Source organism: Coregonus clupeaformis, chromosome 17 (assembly GCF_020615455.1).
Source record: "Coregonus clupeaformis isolate EN_2021a chromosome 17, ASM2061545v1, whole genome shotgun sequence".
Classification (NCBI taxonomy): Eukaryota; Metazoa; Chordata; class Actinopteri; order Salmoniformes; family Salmonidae; genus Coregonus; species Coregonus clupeaformis.
In genome coordinates, this window is record NC_059208.1 from 72,172,466 (window position 1) to 72,193,294 (window position 20,829).

Below are 20,829 nucleotides of genomic sequence, written 5' to 3' on the forward strand. Positions count from 1 at the left end.
CAAGTCGAAGGGAGATGGTTACCTGAGCCCTGTGAGGAGAGGCTGGACATACGAGGCAGAGTAGAGGACATGCCATGATGACTGCCACTGGACTCTGGACTGGAGCTGGACCAGTCGGACAGCTTGGACGTCTTGGATGACTGGAAACCTGTCAGAGAGAGGAGAAGTGTTAACACATAGAAATAGCACTTGAATTGCAAAGGCAAATATATGTCCACAATCTACTACTACACAGTTACACACATGCACACTAACACACGGCCAACGCAGTCACTTGCACAAACACAAGCGCACACACGCAATTGCAATTGAACACACACACACACAAAGTAAAATCATCCATAACGAAACAACGTTTTTACCTGAGTAAGGTTTAAGCGGTCTAGGAGGGGCCTTCATGGAGGAGTCTGGCATGGGTAAGGTGGTGGTGCCGTCGGGGTAGGCAGGCTTAATCAACAGCTCCTGTCGGCTCGGCACCGGAGGCCCTGGGGCCGCAGTGGAGGACAGGATGTAAGGGCCCACGGCCGCCACTCTGGAGGGGCCACACGGCTGCAGGGCCTGGCTCTCTGTGTGGATCTGGAGAGAACGTTTGGGTAACACTTTATCTAAAGTTAGCAGGTATGATGCTTTATTAGTTGTTATTAGCATGTATGAGCCTTTATAATATCTTATTATGAGCCTAATAATATGTTATGTCACCCTATGTAGGGCAGGGATGGGCAACTGGTGGCCCACGTTTTTTTAGGCCCGCGGATCAATTTCCATAAAAAACTAAATAATAATGTTTTGTTTTTAGGAACTCAGTCGGGGTCTCAATTTACTGTTGAGAGGTAAAACATTTTTTTTATCTCCGCTGTCAAGAAGGGGGCTGCTAAAATGTTTTACTTGCATTGGGGGGGTCCACAACATTTCGCTTAGTGCCCCCAAAAGTATGGATGTGGGTACTTGATGTAAGGATGTGAGCCTTGAGCCACTGCAGACCCTCATGATAAGTTCAGATTTTCTGTGGCCCCCACCCCCATCAAAGTTGCCCATCCCTGATGTAGGGCATTGTAATGTAAAAGATTACTCCTGCACATATCACATTGATCTCATGGACTGTCAGTCCTTGCATCCATAGCTCCGTCTATTAATTGGAGTGGTGCTACATTTCCCTGGCCCCATTCCTCAGCTTAGTTCCAATAAATGTGGGGCTGATGTGGTCTGATGAACACTGCCCTAAGGTAACAATAAAGCTTTTGAACTTTGAACCTCTACTTGACTCACGGGCAGGTTCTCCTTCTGCTGTAGCGCTGCCTTCTTCTTCCAAAGGCGTTCGCGGAGCTCGGCCACTCGCTTGTCCATGGTGGCTACTTCCAGGTTGCGCTTGCTGAGGCTCTCACGCTTCTGCTGCAGCTTGGCACTCTGGTCCTGGTTCAGCTTATTCCTCAGCTTAATCAGGGGGAGAAGGGAGAGAGAGCTAGAGTCAGCTTTATGTTTATATAGAGCTTTTCCCACTACTGAGCCGAACTAAGCCGAGCCAAACCAAGCTCTACTGAGTTGGCCTGGTTACATATCCACCATAGTTGCTGGAACCGTGCTGAAAAGGACAGTGTGAAAAGAAAACTTCAGAGCCAGCAGTTTTGTTCTGGGGTATACACTATATATAAAAAAGTATGTGGACACCCCTTCAAATTAGTGGATTTGGCTATTTCAGCCACACCCATTGCTGACAGGTGTATAAAAACGAGCACACCGCCATGCGATCTCCATAGACAAACATTGACAGTAGAATGGCCTTACGGAAGAGCTCAGTGACTTTCAACATGGCACCATCATAGGATGCCACCTTTCCAACAAGTCAGTTCGTCAAATGTATGCCCTGCTAGAGCTGCCCCGGTCAATTGTAAGTACTGTTATTGCGAAGTGGAAACGTCTAGGAGCAACAACGGCTCAGCTATGAAGTGGTAGGCCACACAAGCTCACAGAACGGGACCCCTGAGTGCTAAGGTGCGTAGCGCGTAAAAATCATCTGTTCTCGGTTGCAACACTCACTACCAAGTTCTAAACTGCCTCTAGAAGCAACGTCAACACAATAACTGTTCGTCGGGAGCTTCATGAAATGGGTTTCCATGGCCGAGCAGCTGCACACAAGCCTAAGATCACCATGCGCAATGCCAAGCATCGGCTGGAGTGGTGTAAAGCTTGCCGTCATTGGACTCTGGAGCAGTGGAAACGCGTTCTCTGGAGTGATGAATCACGCTTCACCATCTGGCAGTCTGACGGACGAATCTGGGTTTGACAGATGCCAGGAGAACACTACCTGCCCGAATGCATAGTGCCAACTGTAAAGTTTGGTGGGGGAGGAATAATGAGTTTGGGCTAGGCCCCTTAGTTCCAGTGAAGGGAAATCTTAACGCTACAGCATACAATGACATTCTAGACAATTCTGTGTTTCCAACTTTGTGGCAACAGTTGGGGAAGGCCCTTTCCTGTTTCAGCATGACAATACCCCTGTGCACAAAGCGAGGTCCATACAGAAATGGTTTGTCGAGATCGGTGTGGAAAAACTTGATTGGCCTACACAGAGCCCTGACCTCAACCCCATCCAACACCTTTGGGATGAATTCGAACGCCGACTGCGAGCCAGGCCTAATCCCCCAACATCAGTGCCTGACCACATTAATGCTCTTGTGGCTGAATGGGAGCAAGTCCCCGCAGCAATGTTCCAACATCTAGTGGAAAGCCTTCCCAGAAGAGTCGATGCTGTTATAGCAGCAAAGGGGGACCAACTCCATATTAATGTCCATGAGATGTTCGACGAGCAGGTGTCCACATACCTTTGGTCATGTAGTGTGTGTTTGTTGTCCCGCTGTGTTGATGATGTTATTTTTGCCGCAAAAAGAAACTTCTGTGGAAGCAGACAAATCGGATCTTCTCTTACCTGCAGCTCCTTGTAAAGACGCTCCAGCTCGCCGGCGGAGCTCGGGCCGTCATTCGAGGGCTCCATCTTGACGCTTTTCAGGGTCTCCAGCTGCCTGCTCAGCTCCTCCACTCTGGAGACGGCCACCAGGAGCTCCCGCTGCTTACTCTGAAACATCCCGTTCATCTGCTCTATCTCATCCACTATACGGCCACGCAAATCAACAAACACACACAAGCACACACAGACAGACACAGATAAACAGACACAGTAGTCAAATTTGAAAAGTAACATTTAGAGAATGCTAATGGTGTGTTAGGTTAAACCAAAATCAAATTTTCCGTTAACGTCAAGATTTTATCTTAAACCTAAACATGTTCTGTGAACGTCTGGTACGGCAGATCAAAAAATAATAATAATCGAGAAATGTTTCAGCTATCATTCCCCCAAATTGCACCTTCAGGTTCAAATGTATTATTATTATAATTTTGATAGTAACAGTCTTTTCGAGAGCCATGCATCCTCCGAACCACGGCCCTGCCAAGCTGCACTGCTTCTTGACACACTGCTCGCTTAACCCAGAAGCCAGCCGCACCAATGTGTCGGAGGAAACACCGTCCAACTGACGACCGAAGTCAGCTTGCAGATGTGCGGCCCAACACAAGGAGTCGCTAGAGCATGATGAGACAAGGAAATCCCGGCCGGCCAAACCCTCCCCTAACCCGGACGACGCTGGGCCAATTGTGCGCCACCTCATGGGTCTCCCGGTCACGGCCGGCTGTGACACAGCCTGGGATCAAACCTGAGGCTGTAGTGACGCTTCAGCACTGCCATGCAGTGCCTTAGACTGCTGCGCCACTCGGGAGGGTAGGTTCAATTGTTTTTTTTATGTCCAAATAATCTTAATACACAACGTTCCCATAACCTTCAGGTGTACATTCTCGGAATACACAGAAAACTGGACAAAATAACATTCTGGAAACTAAAACCAGGAATCCTCTTTTGAACCAAAAGTAGTTAGCTGAGTGTACACTGTAGGCCTAAGCCAACCAGCAAAAACTGCTGTTTTCGTGCAAAGAAATGTCAAGTGTGTCAATTTGGAAAAAAACATGTTACCCAGAAAGCCCTACCCAGCTCCTTTCCCAAACCCCTCTTCATCGAGTGTCCTCAACTCCTCGCTCTCCCCTTGGCACTGACCCAGTTTGCTGTTGCTGAGGCGTTTCTGCTCCACTTGACCCTTGAGTGCCCGCACCCGCCGCAGCTTGGTCTCCTGGTTCTCAGCGTTCTCACGGAGCTGCCGTAGTCTCTCCTGCTCTGACGCCTGCTGCTGCTGCTGCCGCTGCTCCTGCAGCTTCAGGTAGCGCAGACGCTGCTCCTAGCCATCCAAACAATAAAACATTTTCAAGTTCAGATTATTTTTATAATACCCACATGGTGTATTAAAGTAGTCAAAGGTGTACTATTTAGTCCCATATCCCTGGCACACAATGACTACATCAAATCTGTGACTATACAAACTCTGCATTTGCAGTTTGTTTTGGGTGTCTTTTGTATCATGTCTTGCCCAATAGTAACATAATAATAATAATATGCCATTTAGCAGACGCTTTTATCCAAAGCGACTTACAGTCATGCGTGCATACATTTTTCTGTATGGGTGGTCCCGGGGATCGAACCCACTAACCTGGCGTTACAAGCGCCGTGCTCTACCAGCTGACCTACAGAGGACCAGCTGAGCTACCGTAACCAAATACGGAATAATGTATTGTTATTTTGGAGTCACTTTTAGTGCCTGTGAGAATTGAAGATGTTTCTGAACACTTCTACATTCACGTGGATGGTGCCATGATTATGAATTAATCATGAAGGAAGCATGAATAATGATGAGTGAGAAAGTTAGGGCACAAAGATGATACCCCCTCGCTCTGGATAAGAGCGTCACCTTAATGACTAAAATGTAAATTGCTAACCTCCACTGTTACTGGTAATGGTGAGAGGTTAGCATCCTTTATTGTAGCCTTTGTAACTGTCTAACTCAGTGTTAGACCTTCCCATGTCTTTAAAGAAAGAGACTTGTCTTTATTAATAGAGCTTAATAAAGAGAAGGCAGAGGGGACAGTGTGAAGAAGAACTGTCTAGGAAGAAACCTTGAGAGGAATCAGACTATTCAACTGGAAGCCTATGTCAAGCTAATAAGTATTGGTAAGAAAGGGAAAGAAACAACTATTTTTATTGGACATTGTCTCGTCTGGAGCTCTACCATACAGGCCCATCTGCTTCACGCTGGCCTAGGCATGAGAAAAGGTGAAGAATTACATGTCTTGACCTTATTTAGTGGCTGTACTCCTCTGCCAAACGAGTCAATGTTCTTGTTTGACATCAACTGCACTGATCTACAAATCCCCTTGCATCATAAATAACTACTGATTATTATTTATAGCCACGTCAGTCAGTCACAATTTACCCACAACGTATCATGGTTTTGATGCTCTCCAACATGGCCAATGTCTTGCCCTACCTTTGAGGCCAGGAGCTGCTGCTGCGAATTGATCTGCTGCTGTTGCCGTGACGCCATCTCCTGCAGCTCCGAGAGGGTGATGTCCATGCGAGGCGGCGCCACCTGGGGGGTCAATAATGACAATGAATGTGTCACACCACACCATTTAACCATTGGCTTCCATCTTCCTTCATTTTACTGTAGTACCGTTTTTTCACTCACCCCATTCTCCATGCATCGGTCCACAGGGACCTTGACCATGTTCCTTTTGGCTGGGTGATCGGAAACCCTTGATCCGCCTATACAAGACAAAATACAGCGGTTTTGTGAGTGTGTGTGTTTGTATCTAACTGTTGGAGAGGGACGTGCATTTGCTGCACAACTGATCATGGGGAGTATAAAGAGGTGAGAAGCTAATTGCTATTTGGGGAAAATTCCACATCCGGAGGAATCTCTGTTAAAAGGGAGCTCCACTTTGTTTGTGTATTACAGTCTGTTTATGATCAAAGTTGGAACAAACATGACCGGAAAACCGACACATGACCCGAGCACTGCACCATGAATAGGGGTCATACTCTGAGGATACGGGATGAATAGGACAAGCATGAGTTGTAGAACTGCTCATTATGTAATAACTGGTGGAGCAGCCAAAGAACCAGGCCTCGTCTACACAGTTGCTCTTCCCGTGCCAGTGTCTGACGGTTATGCAATGCTGTTTTGCGAACAGCTAATATGGGTAACCCAAAAAGGCTGAACAACAAGGCTGATCCCTTTAATAAGCTCTTTGGGGGGCCACAACTCAGGCTTATTAGTTATACAACCCAAATCCTACACCTTATTTGGTAATAACGGCACAAGCAAAACAGGGAGCCGAGCCAGACTGGTTGTAATTGACTACAATCGTGTCCCAAGAACAAATAATAAAGCCTTTGTGCTGTGATATCCCTTGCACTGTTCTGTTGCGTAATATGGCTTTGTCCTGCGTAGGGGGCCCATCATTCCAAGCAACTAGAAACCCAAACACATGGAACTACACAAGGTTCTCAAATGACCAGAGAACCTTGGGTTAAGAAAGAAAGGGCTTTCTGTTGTTTTCAAGTTGCATAAAGGACTAAGTTATGAGGGGGCATCACATAGTGGTACCACTGAAAAGAATATGACCTTGGCTAATCGTCTCATGAAAACGCAATGCGGATATTCACAGAAAAAAGAACAAGCACAAAACCAAAATCACAGCAATGAAAGTAAAGTGTACTGTTCCCTATGGGCTCACTTTAACCATTAGCATGGGTATTTTCATTACGCCGATTCTGTGCAAAACGTTTCTTAAACGGAAGCAAACAGAACAAAAACGGGGAGGGACCTACCTGAATTTGTCCAATAGAAACTTGTTTTGCTCTGTTTGCTTCCGTTTGGTTCTTAAACGGTAAATGTTTTCCGTAATGAATACACCCCAGCTGAGAGGGCGGTTAACGGGTAGCATGCTACCTAAGACTACATGGTGAAGTTGTTTAAAGGTGCTTACACATTTGGAAGCTAGGTGAATTGCAACAGCACTAGACTGCATTCAAAACAAATATCCCCCCTCCCCCGCATTCAATTTCCCCGTAACATGGCGGAGACTCGCGCTTGAGCCTTTTACTTCCAGTTTTGGTCTACCAGCTTCAAACAGCTGTAAAAACTATATTTTTTGTTATTGAAAATATATTTCACAGCGATTTAGATGGTACAATGATTCCCTACACTATTCAGGGCTTGTTGTCTCACATAAACAGACATTGAGTGAACAGTGTAGAATTTTTGCACCCAGGAAATGACAGAGCGATTTCTACATTGGCCGCTTGACCTGATTTCCGCTAAAGACAGCCACAAAATCAAAACAGCTTTCCCATTTTGACAACAGATGCCGGCAGGAGAAATCTATCGGCGAATATCACAGCCAATCACAACACTTGCGGGTAAGTAATACTGTGAAACACTATCATTACACTATTACTGCAGATATATTTCTGAAATTACAATGCAAAAATAAAATAGAAATCCTATGTGTAGCACCTTTAAAGTGGGTTAAAGTGTTCAATATTCTACATCATATGGGGGTGTGTTCAGAAACTGGATTGTGTTATTACAACCACAAAGGATGCTATGACAATAATAGTGCCACTGGGTTATGGCAAGTTCACAAAATATAGAAGAAAACGCAAAAGCAGCAAAAGAAGAATTAAGGATGGCTGAATCATCTTTCTGTCAGGCATTTACATAAGCTTTAGTGTGTGTGGGCCATGTGGCACATTGGGTGGCATGGTATTGCTTAGGTTAGCCACAGACAGTGCCCGTGGCATATTTTATTTATTTATTTCACCTTTATTTTACATTTTAGTCATTTAGCAGATGCTCTTATCCAGAGCAACTTACAGGAGCAATTAGGGTTAAGAGCCTTGCTCAAGGGCACATCAACAGATTTTCCACCTAGTCGGCTCGGGGATTAGAACCAGCGGTTACTGGCACAACGCTCTTAACCACTAAGCTACCTGCCACCCCAGGTACGCCAGTTGAGAACAAGTTCTCATTTACAACTGCGACCTGGCCAAGATAAAGCAAAGTAGTGTGATAAAAACAACAACACAGAGTTACATATGGGGTAAAACAAAACATAAAGTCAAAAATACAACAGAAAATATACAGTGAGGGAAAAATGTATTTGATCCCCTGCTGATTTTGTACGTTTGCCCACTGACAAAGAAATTATCAGTCTATAATTTTAATGGTAGGTTTATTTGAACAGTGAGAGACAGAATAACAACAACAAAAAACAGAAAAACGCATGTCAAAAATGTTATAAATTGATTTGCATTTTAATGAGGGAAATAAGTTTTTGACCCCTCTGCAAAACATGACTTAGTACTTGGTGGCAAAACCCTTGTTGGCAATCACAGAGGTCAGATGTTTCTTGTAGTTGGCCACCAGGTTTGCACACATCTCAGGAGGGATTTTGTCCCACTCCTCTTTGCAGATCTTCTCCAAGTCATTAAGGTTTCGAGGCTGACGTTTGGCAACTCGAATCTTCAGCTCCCTCCACAGATTTTCTATGGGATTAAGGTCTGGAGACTGGCTAGGCCACTCCAGGACCTTAATGTGCTTCTTCTTGAGCCACTCCTTTGTTGCCTTGGCCGTGTGTTTTGGGTCATTGTCATGCTGGAATACCCATCCACGACCCATTTTCAATGCCCTGGCTGAGGGAACGAAGTTCTCACCCAAGATTTGATGGTACATGGCCCCGTCCATCGTCCCTTTGATGCGGTGAAGTTGTCCTGTCCCCTTAGCAGAAAAACACCCCCAAAGCATAATTTTTCCACCTCCATGTTTGACGGTGGGGATGGTGTTCTTGGGGTCATAGGCAGCATTCCTCCTCCTCCAAACACGGCAAGTTGAGTTGATGCCAAAGAGCTCCATTTTGGTCTCATCTGACCACAACACTTTCACCCAGTTCTCCTCTGAATCATTCAGATGTTCATTGGCAAACTTCAGACGGTCCTGTATATGTGCTTTCTTGAGCAGGGGGACCTTGCGGGCGCTGCAGGATTTCAGTCCTTCACGGCGTAGTGTGTTACCAATTGTTTTCTTGGTGACTATGGTCCCAGCTGCCTTGAGATCATTGACAAGATCCTCCCGTGTAGTTCTGGGCTGATTCCTCACCGTTCTCATGATCATTGCAACTCCACGAGGCGAGATCTTGCATGGAGCCCCAGGCCGAGGGAGATTGACAGTTCTTTTGTGTTTCTTCCATTTGCGAATAATCGCACCAACTGGTGTCACCTTCTCACCAAGCTGCTTGGCGATGGTCTTGTAGCCCATTCCAGCCTTGTGTAGGTCTACAATCTTGTCCCTGACATCCTTGGAGAGCTCTTTGGTCTTGGCCATGGTGGAGAGTTTGGAATCTGATTGATTGATTGCTTCTGTGGACAGGTATCTTTTATACAGGTAACAAACTGAGATTAGGAGCACTCCCTTTAAGAGTGTGCTCCTAATCTCAGCTCGTTACCTGTATAAAAGACATCTGGGAGCCAGAAATCTTTCTGATTGAGAGGGGGTCAAATACTTATTTCCCTAATTAAAATGCAAATCAATTTATAACATTTTTTACATGCGTTTTTCTGGATTTTGTTGTTGTTATTCTGTCTCTCACTGTTCAAATAAACCTACCATTAAAATTATAGACTGATTATTTCTTTGTCAGTGGGCAAACGTAAAAAATCAGCAGGGGATCAAATACTTTTTTCCCTCACTGTATATACAGTGTGTTCAAATGTAGCAAGTTATAGAGGTAAGGCAATACATAGGCCATAGTGCAAAATAATTACAATTAGTATTAACACTGTAATTATAGATGTGCAAGAGATGATGTGCAAATAGTGATACTGGGGTGCAAATGAGCAAAAATAAATAACAATATAGGGATGAGGTAGTTGGGTGGGCTAATTTCAGATGGGCTGTGTACAGGTGCAGTGATCGGTAAGGTGCTCTGACAACTGATGCTTAAAGTTAGTGAGGGAGATAAGAGTCTCCAGCTTCAGAGATTTTTGCAATTCATTCCAGTCATTGGCAGCAGAGAACTGGAAGGAATGGCGGCCAAAGGAGGTGTTGGCTTTGGGGATGACCAGTGAGATATACCTGCTGGAGCGCATATTACGGGTGGGTGTTGCTATGGTGACCAATGAGCTAAGATAAGGCGGGGATTTGCCTAGCAGTGATTTATAGATGGCCTGGAGCCAGTGGGTTTGGCGACGAATATGTAGCGAGGACCAGCCAACAAGAGCGTACAGGTCACAGTGGTGGGTAGTATATGGGGCTTTGGTGACAAAACGGATGGCACTGTGATAGACTACATCCAATTTGCTGAGTAGAGTGTTGGAGGCTATTTTGTAAATGACATCGCCGAAGTCAAGGATCGGTAGGATAGTCAGTTTTACGAGGGCATGTTTGGCAGCATGAGTGAAGGAGGCTTTGTTGCGAAATAGGAAGCTGATTCTAGATTTAACTTTGGATTGGAGATGCTTAATGTGAGTCTGGAAGGAGAGTTTACAGTCTAACCAGACACCTAGGTATTTGTAGTTGTCCACATACTCTAGGTCAGACCCGTCGAGAGTAGTGATTCTAGTCGGGTGGGCAGGTGCCAGCAGCGTTCGATTGAAGAGCATGCATTTAGTTTTACTAGTGTTTAAGAGCAGTTGGAGGCTACTGAAGGAGTGTTGTATGGCATTGAAGCTCGTTTGGAGGTTTGTTAACACAGTGTCCAATGAAGGGCCAGATGTATACAAAATGGTGTCGTCTGCGTAGAGGTGGATCTAAGAGTCACCAGCAGCAAGAGCGACATCATTGATATACACGGAGAAAAGAGTTGGCCCAAGAATTGAACCCTGTGGCACCCCCATAGAGACTGCCATAGGTCCAGACAACAGGCCCTCCGATTTGACATATTGAACTCTATTTGAGAAGTAGTTGGTGAACCAGGCGAGGCAGTCATTTGAGAAACCAAGGCTATTTAGTCTGCCAATAAGAATGCGGTGGTTGACAGAGTCGAAAGCCTTGGCCAGGTCGATGAAGACGGCTGCACAGTACTGTCTATTATCGATCGCGGTTATAATATCGTTTAGCACCTTGAGCGTGGCTGAGGTGCACCCATGACCAGCTCGGAAACCGGATTGCATAGCGGAGAAGGTACGGTGGGATTCGAAATAGTCGGTGATCTGTTTGTTAACTTGGCTTTCAAAAACTTTCGAAAGGCAGGGCAGGACGGATATAGGTCTGTTTGGATCTAGAGTGTCACCCCCTTTGAAGAGGGGGATGACCGCGGCAGCTTTCCAATCTCTGGGGATCTCAGACGTTACGAGAGGTTGAACAGACTAGTAATAGGGGTTGTGACAATTTCGGCGGCTAGTTTTTTAAATAAATCGTCCAGATTGTCTAGCCCAGCTGATGCCCAGCTGATGAATGGACCAGATTTTGCAGCTCTTTCAGAACATCAGCTGTCTGAATTTGTGTGAAGGAGAAGCGGGGGGGCATGGGAAAGTTGCAGCAGAGGGTGCAGAGCTGGTGGCCGGGGTAGTGGTAGCCAGGTGGAAAGCATGGCCAGCCGTAGCAAAATGCTTGTTGAAATTCTCGATTATTGTAGATTTATCGGTGGTGATAGTGTTTCCTAGCCTCAGTGCAGTGGGCAGCTGGGAGGAGGTGTTCTTATTCTCCATGGACTTTACAGTGTCCCAAAACTTTTTGGAGTTAGTGCTACTGGATGCAAATTTCTGTTTGATAAAGCTAGCCTTTGCTTTCCTAACTGCTTGTGTATATTGGTTCCTAACTTCCCTGAAAAGTTGCATATCGCGGGGGCTATTCGATGCTAATGCAGTACGCCACAGGATATTTTTGTGCTGGTCAAGGGCAGTCAAGTCTGAGGAGAACCAGGGGCTATATCTGTTCTTAGTTCTGTATTTTTTGAATGGGGCATGTTTATTTAAGATTGAGAGGAAATTACTTTTAAAGAACAACCAGGCATCCTCTACTGACGGAATGAATCAATATCCATCCAGGATACCTGGGCCAGGTCAATTAGGAAGGCCTGCTCGCTAAAGTGTTTTAGGGAGCGTTTGACAGTGATAAGGGGTGGTTGTTTGACTGCGGACCCGTTACGGACGCAGGCAATAAGGCAGTGATCGCTGAGATCCTGGTTGAAGACAGCGGAGGTGTATTTAGAGGGTAAGTTAGTCAGGATGATATCTATGAGGGTGCCCATGTTTACGGATTTAGGGTTGTACCTGGTAGGTTCGTTGATCATTTGTGTGAGATTGAGGGCATCTAGTTTGGATTGTAGGATGGCCGGGATGTTAAGCATATCCCAATTTAGGTCACCAAGCAGTACGAACTCTGAGGATAAATGGGGGGCAATCAATTCACATATGGTGTCCAGGGCACAGCTGGGGGCTGAGGGGGGTCTGTAGCAAGCGGCAACAGTGAGAGACTTATTTCTGGAAAGGTGGATTTTTAGAAGTAGAAGCTCAAACTGTTTGGGCACAGACCTGGATAGTATGATAGAGCTCTGCAGGCTCTCTCTACAGTAGATTGCAACTCCACCCCCTTTGGCAGTTCTATCTAGACGGAACATGTTGTAGTTGGGGATGGAAATTTCAGAATTTTTGGTGGCCTTCCTAAGCCAGGATTCAGACACTGCTAGAACATCATGGTTGGTGGAGTGTGCTAATGCAGTGAATAACTCAAACTTAGGAAGGAGGCTTCTGATGTTAACGTGCAGACAACCAAGGCATTTACGGTTACAGAAGTCAACAAATGATAGCTCCTGGGGAGTAGGAGTGATACTGGGGGCTGCAGGGCCTGGGTTAGCCTCTACATCACCAGAGGAACAGAGGAGGACTAGAATAAGGATATACGGCTAAAGGCTTTAAGAACTGGTCTTCTAGTGCGTTGGGTACAGAGAATAAAGGGGGCAGATTTCCGGGCGTTGTAGAATAGATTCAGGGCATTATGTACAGACAAGGATATGGAAGGATATGAGTACAGTGGAGGTAAACCTAAGCGTTGGGTAACAATGAAAGAGATAGCATCACTGGAGGCACCGATTGAGCCGGTCTCGGCGTGTATGGGGGGTGGAACAAAGGAACTATTTGAGGCAGTTTGAGAGGGACTTGGGGTTCTACAGTGAAATTGTACAATAAGAACGAACTGGAACAGCAATAGGCAAGGCATATTGACATGGGAGAGAGGCATAAAGCAATCACAGGTGTTATTAGAGAGAGCTAAGACAACAACTGGTAATGGCGATAAAGTTTGGGCTGAGGCTAAACAGGACAGGGTACCGTGTAAAGGAACAGTCCAGCAGGCATCAGCTGTGCAACTGAGTGATCATAAGGTCCAGTGAACAGCAATATGTGAGTCAGAGAGCAGTTCGAATTGGTACTACAGCACAGCGATCAGGAAGCACGGCTGTCATTTGCGTGTGCTAGCGGGCCGGGGCTAGCAGATGGATCTTCGTGGTCGTCGCAACAGGAAGCCTGTTGAAACCACAGACGACTACGTCGGCAGACCAGTCGTGATGGATCGGCGGGGCTCCGTGTCGACTCTAGGAGGTCCCGTCCGGTTGACAGAGAGGTAGATAGCCGGGAGATGTGCCTGACTCAAGGCTAGCTCAAGGCTGATTAGCCAACAACAACGTTCATTTGGTTGCAGCTAGCTAGTTGCGATTATCCAGTGTTAAAGGTCCAGTGATTCAGTGATTCCGGCAGAAAATCCGATAGGTTCTGGGTCGATAACGCGCTGTGCAGACAGTGCAGACTGGCCGATAATAGTCCAGGCTAGAGCTGGCTGGTAGGTAGTGCATGCCACGGACAATGGTGAAAAACCGCTAACGGTGGCTAATAGCAAGTAGCTAGTTAGCTGGTTAGCTGGCTACTCCCGTCCGGTAGACAGAGAGGTAGATAGCCGGGATATGGGCCTGCTCGAGGCTAACTGATGCTTGCTTCGGGGGCAGTGGTGATTAGCCTACAGCAACATCCATTTGACATCCATTCGGTTGCGGCTAGCTAGTTGCGATCCGGTGTTAAGGTCCAGTGATTCAGTTATTCTGGCAGAAAATCAGATGTTCTGGGTGAAAACTGCTAACGGTGGCTAATAGCAAGTAGCTAGTTAGCTGGCTGGCTAGTTTCAACTGGAGATTCTAGATAAAGGTGAGTAAATAATAGAATCCGTTCCACATTGAGTGAGGCGGGTTGCAGGAAAGTATATTTAGTAGAAGGATGAAAAGTGTGATAGGGAAATATATACGTAAAATTCAAAATAAAATACAAAAAACAGGCTATTTACATGGACACACAAGAGAACACGACCGCACTGCTACGCAATCTTGGAATACAAAGCATAATTATTTAAATGATTTTAAGAAAAGAAAAATGGCCATGTAGCAACTCTAATATGGTAATTGTATTGAAATTCATCATCCCAACAATGGGGACTATGAAGTGTGTCTCCCAGTTAGAATAGTAGCTGGCTGTATTGACTTTGGCTCAACTGTAATGGAATATAGGACGAATAGAACATTGTGTACACTACACACATAACGGCCAGTAAACACACATGCCTACCCAGGCGTCTCCATTTTCAGGCTATGCTTGACACATTCAGTTACCACACTATTTACCATCCAGGGTACTGGTGGGGGATGTGTGTATGTGGCTCTCACCCGACTCTCGGCAGGGTGCCCGGTCGTGGCGCAGAAGGAAGCGCACCTCCCCCCTCTGCTGTTCCCAACGCTGGAGCACGTCCAGCATTCGCTCTCCGTCACCAATGGCGCGCTCTGGTGTGACAAAGAAAGATGCCTGAGTAAGCAGTTCTTGAGTCCAAGGCCACGTTCCATTTTGGTCCCTTACCTCAACCTTTACCCTTCAGGTGTTCACATCTGACGGGATAGCGGTACTGCTTTCACCCATTACGTCACCTTTAAGATTAGTGAACGCCGAAGTAGTAGGGGCTAGGGAGCGAAATGGAACTGGGCCAAAGTTGACATTGAACAAGATTTTTTTGGTTCCTCCTACCCACCACTGAAAACTCCGGCCTTCGATTGGTTTCATTCAGTTCAACACTTTGATGAGTGCAGCCCTGCATAACATATAAACCTAGAGTAAACACTGCCGTTAAAAGTTAGCCAGGAAGTGTCCTGGCTGGCCTAGCAGTAATTCCACAGCCTCACACATGACTACGGTGTTGGCATTGGTTTGAATCTGGCCCATGCCCTTCTAGCACACCTCTCCTCCTTACTTTACTGTCTCTTTTTACTGTCTCTGTCCAATAAACTTGATCCTTAGTAAGAAGTTGGCACTCTACGATAAGTTTAAAAGGCATAGAATTGAGAAGACTGAGTGAGAACCGTAATGAAACTCACCTGAGCCTCGCCACATCTCGGCTAGGTAGCATTCTCCCTCCCCCGGCTCCTTGCACAGCTCCACCACATCCCGACAAAGCGTTTCCGGGGTAACGGGCACCTCTGTGAAATGCTGGTTGTTGTTGCTGAGGTACACGGTGAGGAACATCTAAGACACAGACAGTGAAAAACTGACCATTAGAACAGTGTTACTTGACATTGGTGCTGTGTACAGTATTCTGGACTGAGAAACCCTGTTATAGAACATCAGGGTCCAACTCCAGACAAAGACTGAGCCAATTCAGAGAAACCCATCGCAGTGGGGGACTTACAAAAATAGTGAGAAAATAATTAGAAGCACATTAGGTCCCTGCTCTCTTCGAAACAGATGGTCAATGTCTATTTTGGATCCAAATATCTTACGGGGAAGTCATTTGTCAGTGTGGTCTTTTTTCTAATAGGGGCAATTCCACTGTAACGGAATTGCGCTGAGACTCAGATTTTTCACTTAAAATGTATGCCAAACAAAAAACATTGATTTAAAAAGTTTAACAAACCAGTAAATGCACAAGGACTACATTTAAGATTTTACACTGAACATTTTACAAAAAAACATTTACTGGAAGAACTGTGCAGATGCAAAGTTTGGTAACAGAATTTTGGTTAAATCTCCCTCAGTTTTTTATGTGAACACGTTTTCCAAACACTTAAAAATCTGCTTCGAATTCATATTCAAAGAAGTCTGTAGAAAGAATTGGGTGTCAGCTATGACATCACACCTTGAGTTTGAAAAAAAATTATTTTGGTTATTGAACTACACTAAGTGAAGTGGATTTATACCCGGTAACAGAATTGCGCCAATATAATTTAATCAATGGTCCTTGATTTGTACTACACAGAAATGCATAATTTTGGATATGAATGTCATTCACAAAAAGGTTGTCCTTTGCATATTTGGGTATTATTCTACACACTGGCTATTATTTTAATTAGCTCCACCACCAAACAAGACCAAATTTGGTTGGTCCAGACCGGACAAAATCTGAACCAATCATAGACGTCTATTTTTCACAAGTTTGGACATCAAATTACAGCACAGTAGAGCCTTGTAGAGAACAGTACCTCACAGAACAGTAGAGTATAGTTCAGTACAGTAGAGTTCAGTACAGTATAGTCAAGTAGAGTATAGCTCAGTTCAGTACAGTAGAGTTCAGCAGAGTATAGTACATTACAGTGTAATGTACTCTACAGGACTTTACTGAACTCTATTCTACTTTTCTTTACTATACTGAACTATACTCTACTTTTGTTAACTGTACTGTGCTTTCCAAACTTATGAAACATAGGCGTCCGGACCGGACCAAATCTGAACCAATCGTGGACGTCTATGTTTGGGCCGGTCCAGATGTCTGTGGACGTTGAAATCAAGACCAGGGCAGACTGACCAAATAAAAAATTGAAAGAGATGGGGCTCATGGGTAGGTGTCAGTAAGAGCCAGGAGGTGACATTAATTAGAGATGGAGAGAGAGAATTGAGAGGTTGTCCAGACTTTTCACACTCTTGCTTTGACCACCAGATGACAGAAAGAGAAAGGAAAACATTTATTAGCTGAACATAATAGTATGTCAGTGAAAGGGAGAATAGTAGCAGGCGACCCAACTGTTGTTTGTGACTACTATGATTTCCCATTGTAGCCAATTAAATAGCAAAAACTCCGCTACCAATTTTTTGGAAATTCTGTTACCGATCTGGTAACAGATTTTAGTTTTAATCACATAAGAATTCATTTTTAAAAAATCTAAACACTATAACTAACTGGCAGGGCCTATAAAAAAAACAAAGCTCGGGGCCTATGATTTCTTAATCCGGCCCTGCTCATGAGGGAGAGAAATTTGAAAATATCTTAAAGATATGTGGACTTTTGGTAACAGAATTTTAACGCACATCGTAATGCTTCTTAAACTTACAGAAGGCAGAAAAGGTAATCCTAAACTATACTGAACAAAAATAAACGCAACATGTAAAGTGTTGGGCCCATGTTTATGAGCAGAAAAAAAAGATTCCAGAAATGTTCCATATGCACAAAAAAAAATGTCTCTCTAATTTTGTGCACAAATTTGTTTACATCCCTGTTACTGAGCATTTCTCATTTGCCAAGATAATCCATCCACCTGACAGGTGTGGCATATCAAGAAGCTGATTAAACAGCATGATCATTACAAAGGTGCACCTTGTGCTGGGGACAATAAAAGGCCACTCTTAAATGTGCAGTTTTGTCACACAACACAATGCCACAGATGTCCCGATTTTGAGGGAGCCTACAATTGGCATGCTGACTTCAGGAATGTCCAACAGAGCTGTGGCCAGATAATTGAATGTTCATTTGTCTACCATAAGCCGCTTCCAAAGTCGTTTTAGAGAATTTGGCAGTACGTCCAACTGGCCACACAACTGCAGACCACGTGTAACCACGCCAGCCCAGGAACTCCACATCTGGCTTCTTCACCTGCAGGATCATCTGAGACCAGCCACCAGGACAGCTGATGAAACTGAGGAGTATTTCTGTCTGTAATAAAGCCCTTTTGTGGAGTATTTCTGTCTGTAATAAAGCCCTTTTATGGGGAAAAACTCATTGTGATTTGCTGGGCTTCGCTCCCCAGTGGGTGGGCCTATGCCCTCCCAGGACCACCCATGGCTGTGCCCCTGCCCAGTCATGTGAAATCCATAGATTAGGGCCTAATGAATTTATTTCAATTGACTGATTTCCCTTTATGAACTTTAACTCAGTAAAATCCTTGAAATTGTTGCGTTTATATTTTTGTTCAGTATAAATATAAGTGTTGATATTAGTTGGCAGGCGTCTAATTCAACATTATTGTGTTTAGATGTATTTGTACTACCGTAAGACTTTTTCTGGTAGATGTATTCTAAGACCCCCTTTTCATCTGTTTGACAATAAATCAAAGTCTTTGCTTATTCCTAATTTTGAGAATGGAAAATACTTGCCTTCGGAAAGTATTTAGACCCCTTGACTTTTTCCACATTTTGTTATGTTACAGCCTTATTCTAAAATGGATTCAATAGTTTTTTCCCCCTCATCAATCTATACATATTACCCCATAATGACAAAGCAAAAACAGGTTTTTAGAAATGTGTGCTAATTTATAAAAAATTTAAAAACTGAAATATCACATTTACATAAGTATTCAGACCCTTTACTCAGTACTTTGTTGAAGCACCTTTGGCAGCGATTACAGTCTCGAGTCTTCTTGCGTATGACGCTACAAGCTTGGCACACCTGTATTTGGGGTCGTTTCTCCCATTCTTCTCTGCAGATCCTCTCAAGCTCTGTCAGGTTGGATGGGGAGCGTCTCTGCACAGCTTTTTCAGGTCTCTCCAGAGATGTTCTTTTGGGTTCAAGTCCGGGCTCTGGCTGGGCCACTCAAGGACATTGAGACTTGTCCCGAAGCCACTCCTGCGTTGTCTTGGCTGTGTGCTTAAGGTCGTTGTCCTGTTGGAAGGTGAACCATCGCCCCAGTCTGAGGTCTTGAGCGCTCTGGAGCAGGTTTTCATTAAGGATCTCTCTGTACTTTGCTACATTCATCTTTCCATCAATCCTGACTAGTCTCCCAGTCCCTGCCGCTGAAAAACATCCCCACAGCATGATGCTGCCACCACCATGCTTCACCGTAGGGATGGTGCCAGGTTTCCTCCAGACGTGACGCTTGGCATTCAGGCCAAAGAGTTCAATCTTGGTTTCATCATACCAGAGAATCTTGTTTCTCATGGTCTGAGAGTCTTTAGGTGCCTTTTGGCAAATTCCAAGCAGGCTGTCATGTGCCTTTTACTGAGGAGTGGCTTCTGTCTGGCCACTCTACCATAAAGGCCTGATTCGTGGTGCTGCAGAGATGGTTGTCCTTCTGGAATGTTCTCCCATCTCCACAGAGGAACTCTAGAGCTCTGTCAGAGTGACCATCGGGTTCTTGGTCACCTCCCTGACCAAGGCCCTTCTCCCCCGATTGCTCAGTTTGGCCGGGCGGCCAGCTCTAGGAAGAGTCTTGGTGGTTCGAAATGTCTTCCATTTAAGAATGATGGAGGCCACTGTGTTCTTGGGGACTTCCAATGCTGCAGAAATGTTTTCGTACCCTTCCCCAGATCTGTGCCTCGACACAATCCTGTCTCGGAGCTCTACGGACAATTCCTTCGACCTCATGGCTTGGTTTTTGCTCTGACATGCACTGTCAGCTGTGGGACCTTATATAGACAGGTGTGTGCCTTTCCAAATCATGTCCAATCAATTGAATTTACCACAGGTGGACGCCAATCAAGTTGTAGAAACATCTCAAGGATGATCAATGGAAACAGGATGCCTGAGCTCAATTTCGAGTTCTATAGCAAAGGGTCTGAATACTTATGTAAATAAGGTATTTCAGTTGTTTATTTTTAATACATTTGCAGAAATTTCTAAAAACCTGTTTTCGCTTTGTTATTACGGGGTATTGTGTGTAGATTGCTGAGGATTTTTTTTTCTTTAATCAATTTTAGAATAAGGCTGTAACGTAACAAAATGTGGAAAAAGTCAAGGGGTCTGAATACTTTCCGAAAGGCACTGTATGCCTTAATCTCTCAAAAATATAGACTCGTAGCTTTCATTTGTCACCCAATTTGACATGGTCCTATGAACTTCACGTTGGTGCTTATGGGTCCTTTTACAAATAAATTACCATAGGGAATTCCACGAATAATAATGGTGTTATTTCGCCATCTGGACTGAGCCAGCCCAAAGACAGAATGGGGACAGTCTGGTACCTACTCCAGAACCCCCTCTGGAATTGTGAAGGGGTGAATGCAGTTCTGAACACCTTTTCAAAAAGAGAAAACTGGGTCTCAAATTCCAATAGAGCCAAGCCCCAATCTTTGAAAATGAAAACATGATGACGAGACAACACTTTCAAGGACACCGGTCCTTGAGAAAAGGGGGCAGGCTCTGTGAATTTGACCTTTCACTAGATTCTACAGGTCAACAGTTTCATTTCAAATGCGCAAACGCTGCAGCAGACCACTGTGACAACTGTATATGGGGGACAATAAAGGGTTATAGAGCCAAGTGCAAGTCAGCAATTTCTTCGCATCATAAATAGCAGGCCAAGCCAAACACATTCCGCTGCCCAAAGGTATAGAGGATGCAAAAAGCAATCATTGGCTTGTTGCTTCGTAGAGGTGGTCTGGCATGTGGCCTGTTAGAGCTATACCATTGAGGTAACAGATGGGCTTTAGACTGAAGATGCGCCCCAAATGGCACCCTTTTCCCTACAGTACATAGTGCATTGCATTTGACCAGGGCCCATAGGGTGCCATTTGGGACACACACTGAGAGTAACATGGAAGCTGTCCTGTAGACTGCAGCACTTCGTTCCCACTAACAACCGACAGAACCTGCCATTCAGAAAACCTCTGCTTAAAACCCGTTATAATTTGGAGATGCCACTATAAAATCAGGAGACTTA

General features: G+C 44.9%; 1 protein-coding gene across 2 annotated transcripts in view; it reads right to left on the bottom strand.

The window, feature by feature from the left end:
* LOC121572345 (apoptosis-stimulating of p53 protein 2-like) overlaps positions 1-20,829 on the bottom strand; it is a 43,613-nt gene that overhangs the window by 11,420 nt on the left and 11,364 nt on the right. For both annotated transcript variants that reach the window (XM_045226521.1, XM_045226522.1), the window contains exons 2-10: positions 15,343-15,490; positions 14,644-14,757; positions 5,622-5,698; positions 5,421-5,522; positions 4,100-4,277; positions 2,924-3,105; positions 1,267-1,431; positions 363-576; positions 23-148 (exon numbers count right to left, since the gene is read on the bottom strand). In XM_045226521.1, the coding sequence (XP_045082456.1) occupies positions 23-148; positions 363-576; positions 1,267-1,431; positions 2,924-3,105; positions 4,100-4,277; positions 5,421-5,522; positions 5,622-5,698; positions 14,644-14,757; positions 15,343-15,490 (1,306 nt within the window). The remainder of the gene's footprint in view (positions 1-22; positions 149-362; positions 577-1,266; positions 1,432-2,923; positions 3,106-4,099; positions 4,278-5,420; positions 5,523-5,621; positions 5,699-14,643; positions 14,758-15,342; positions 15,491-20,829) is intronic.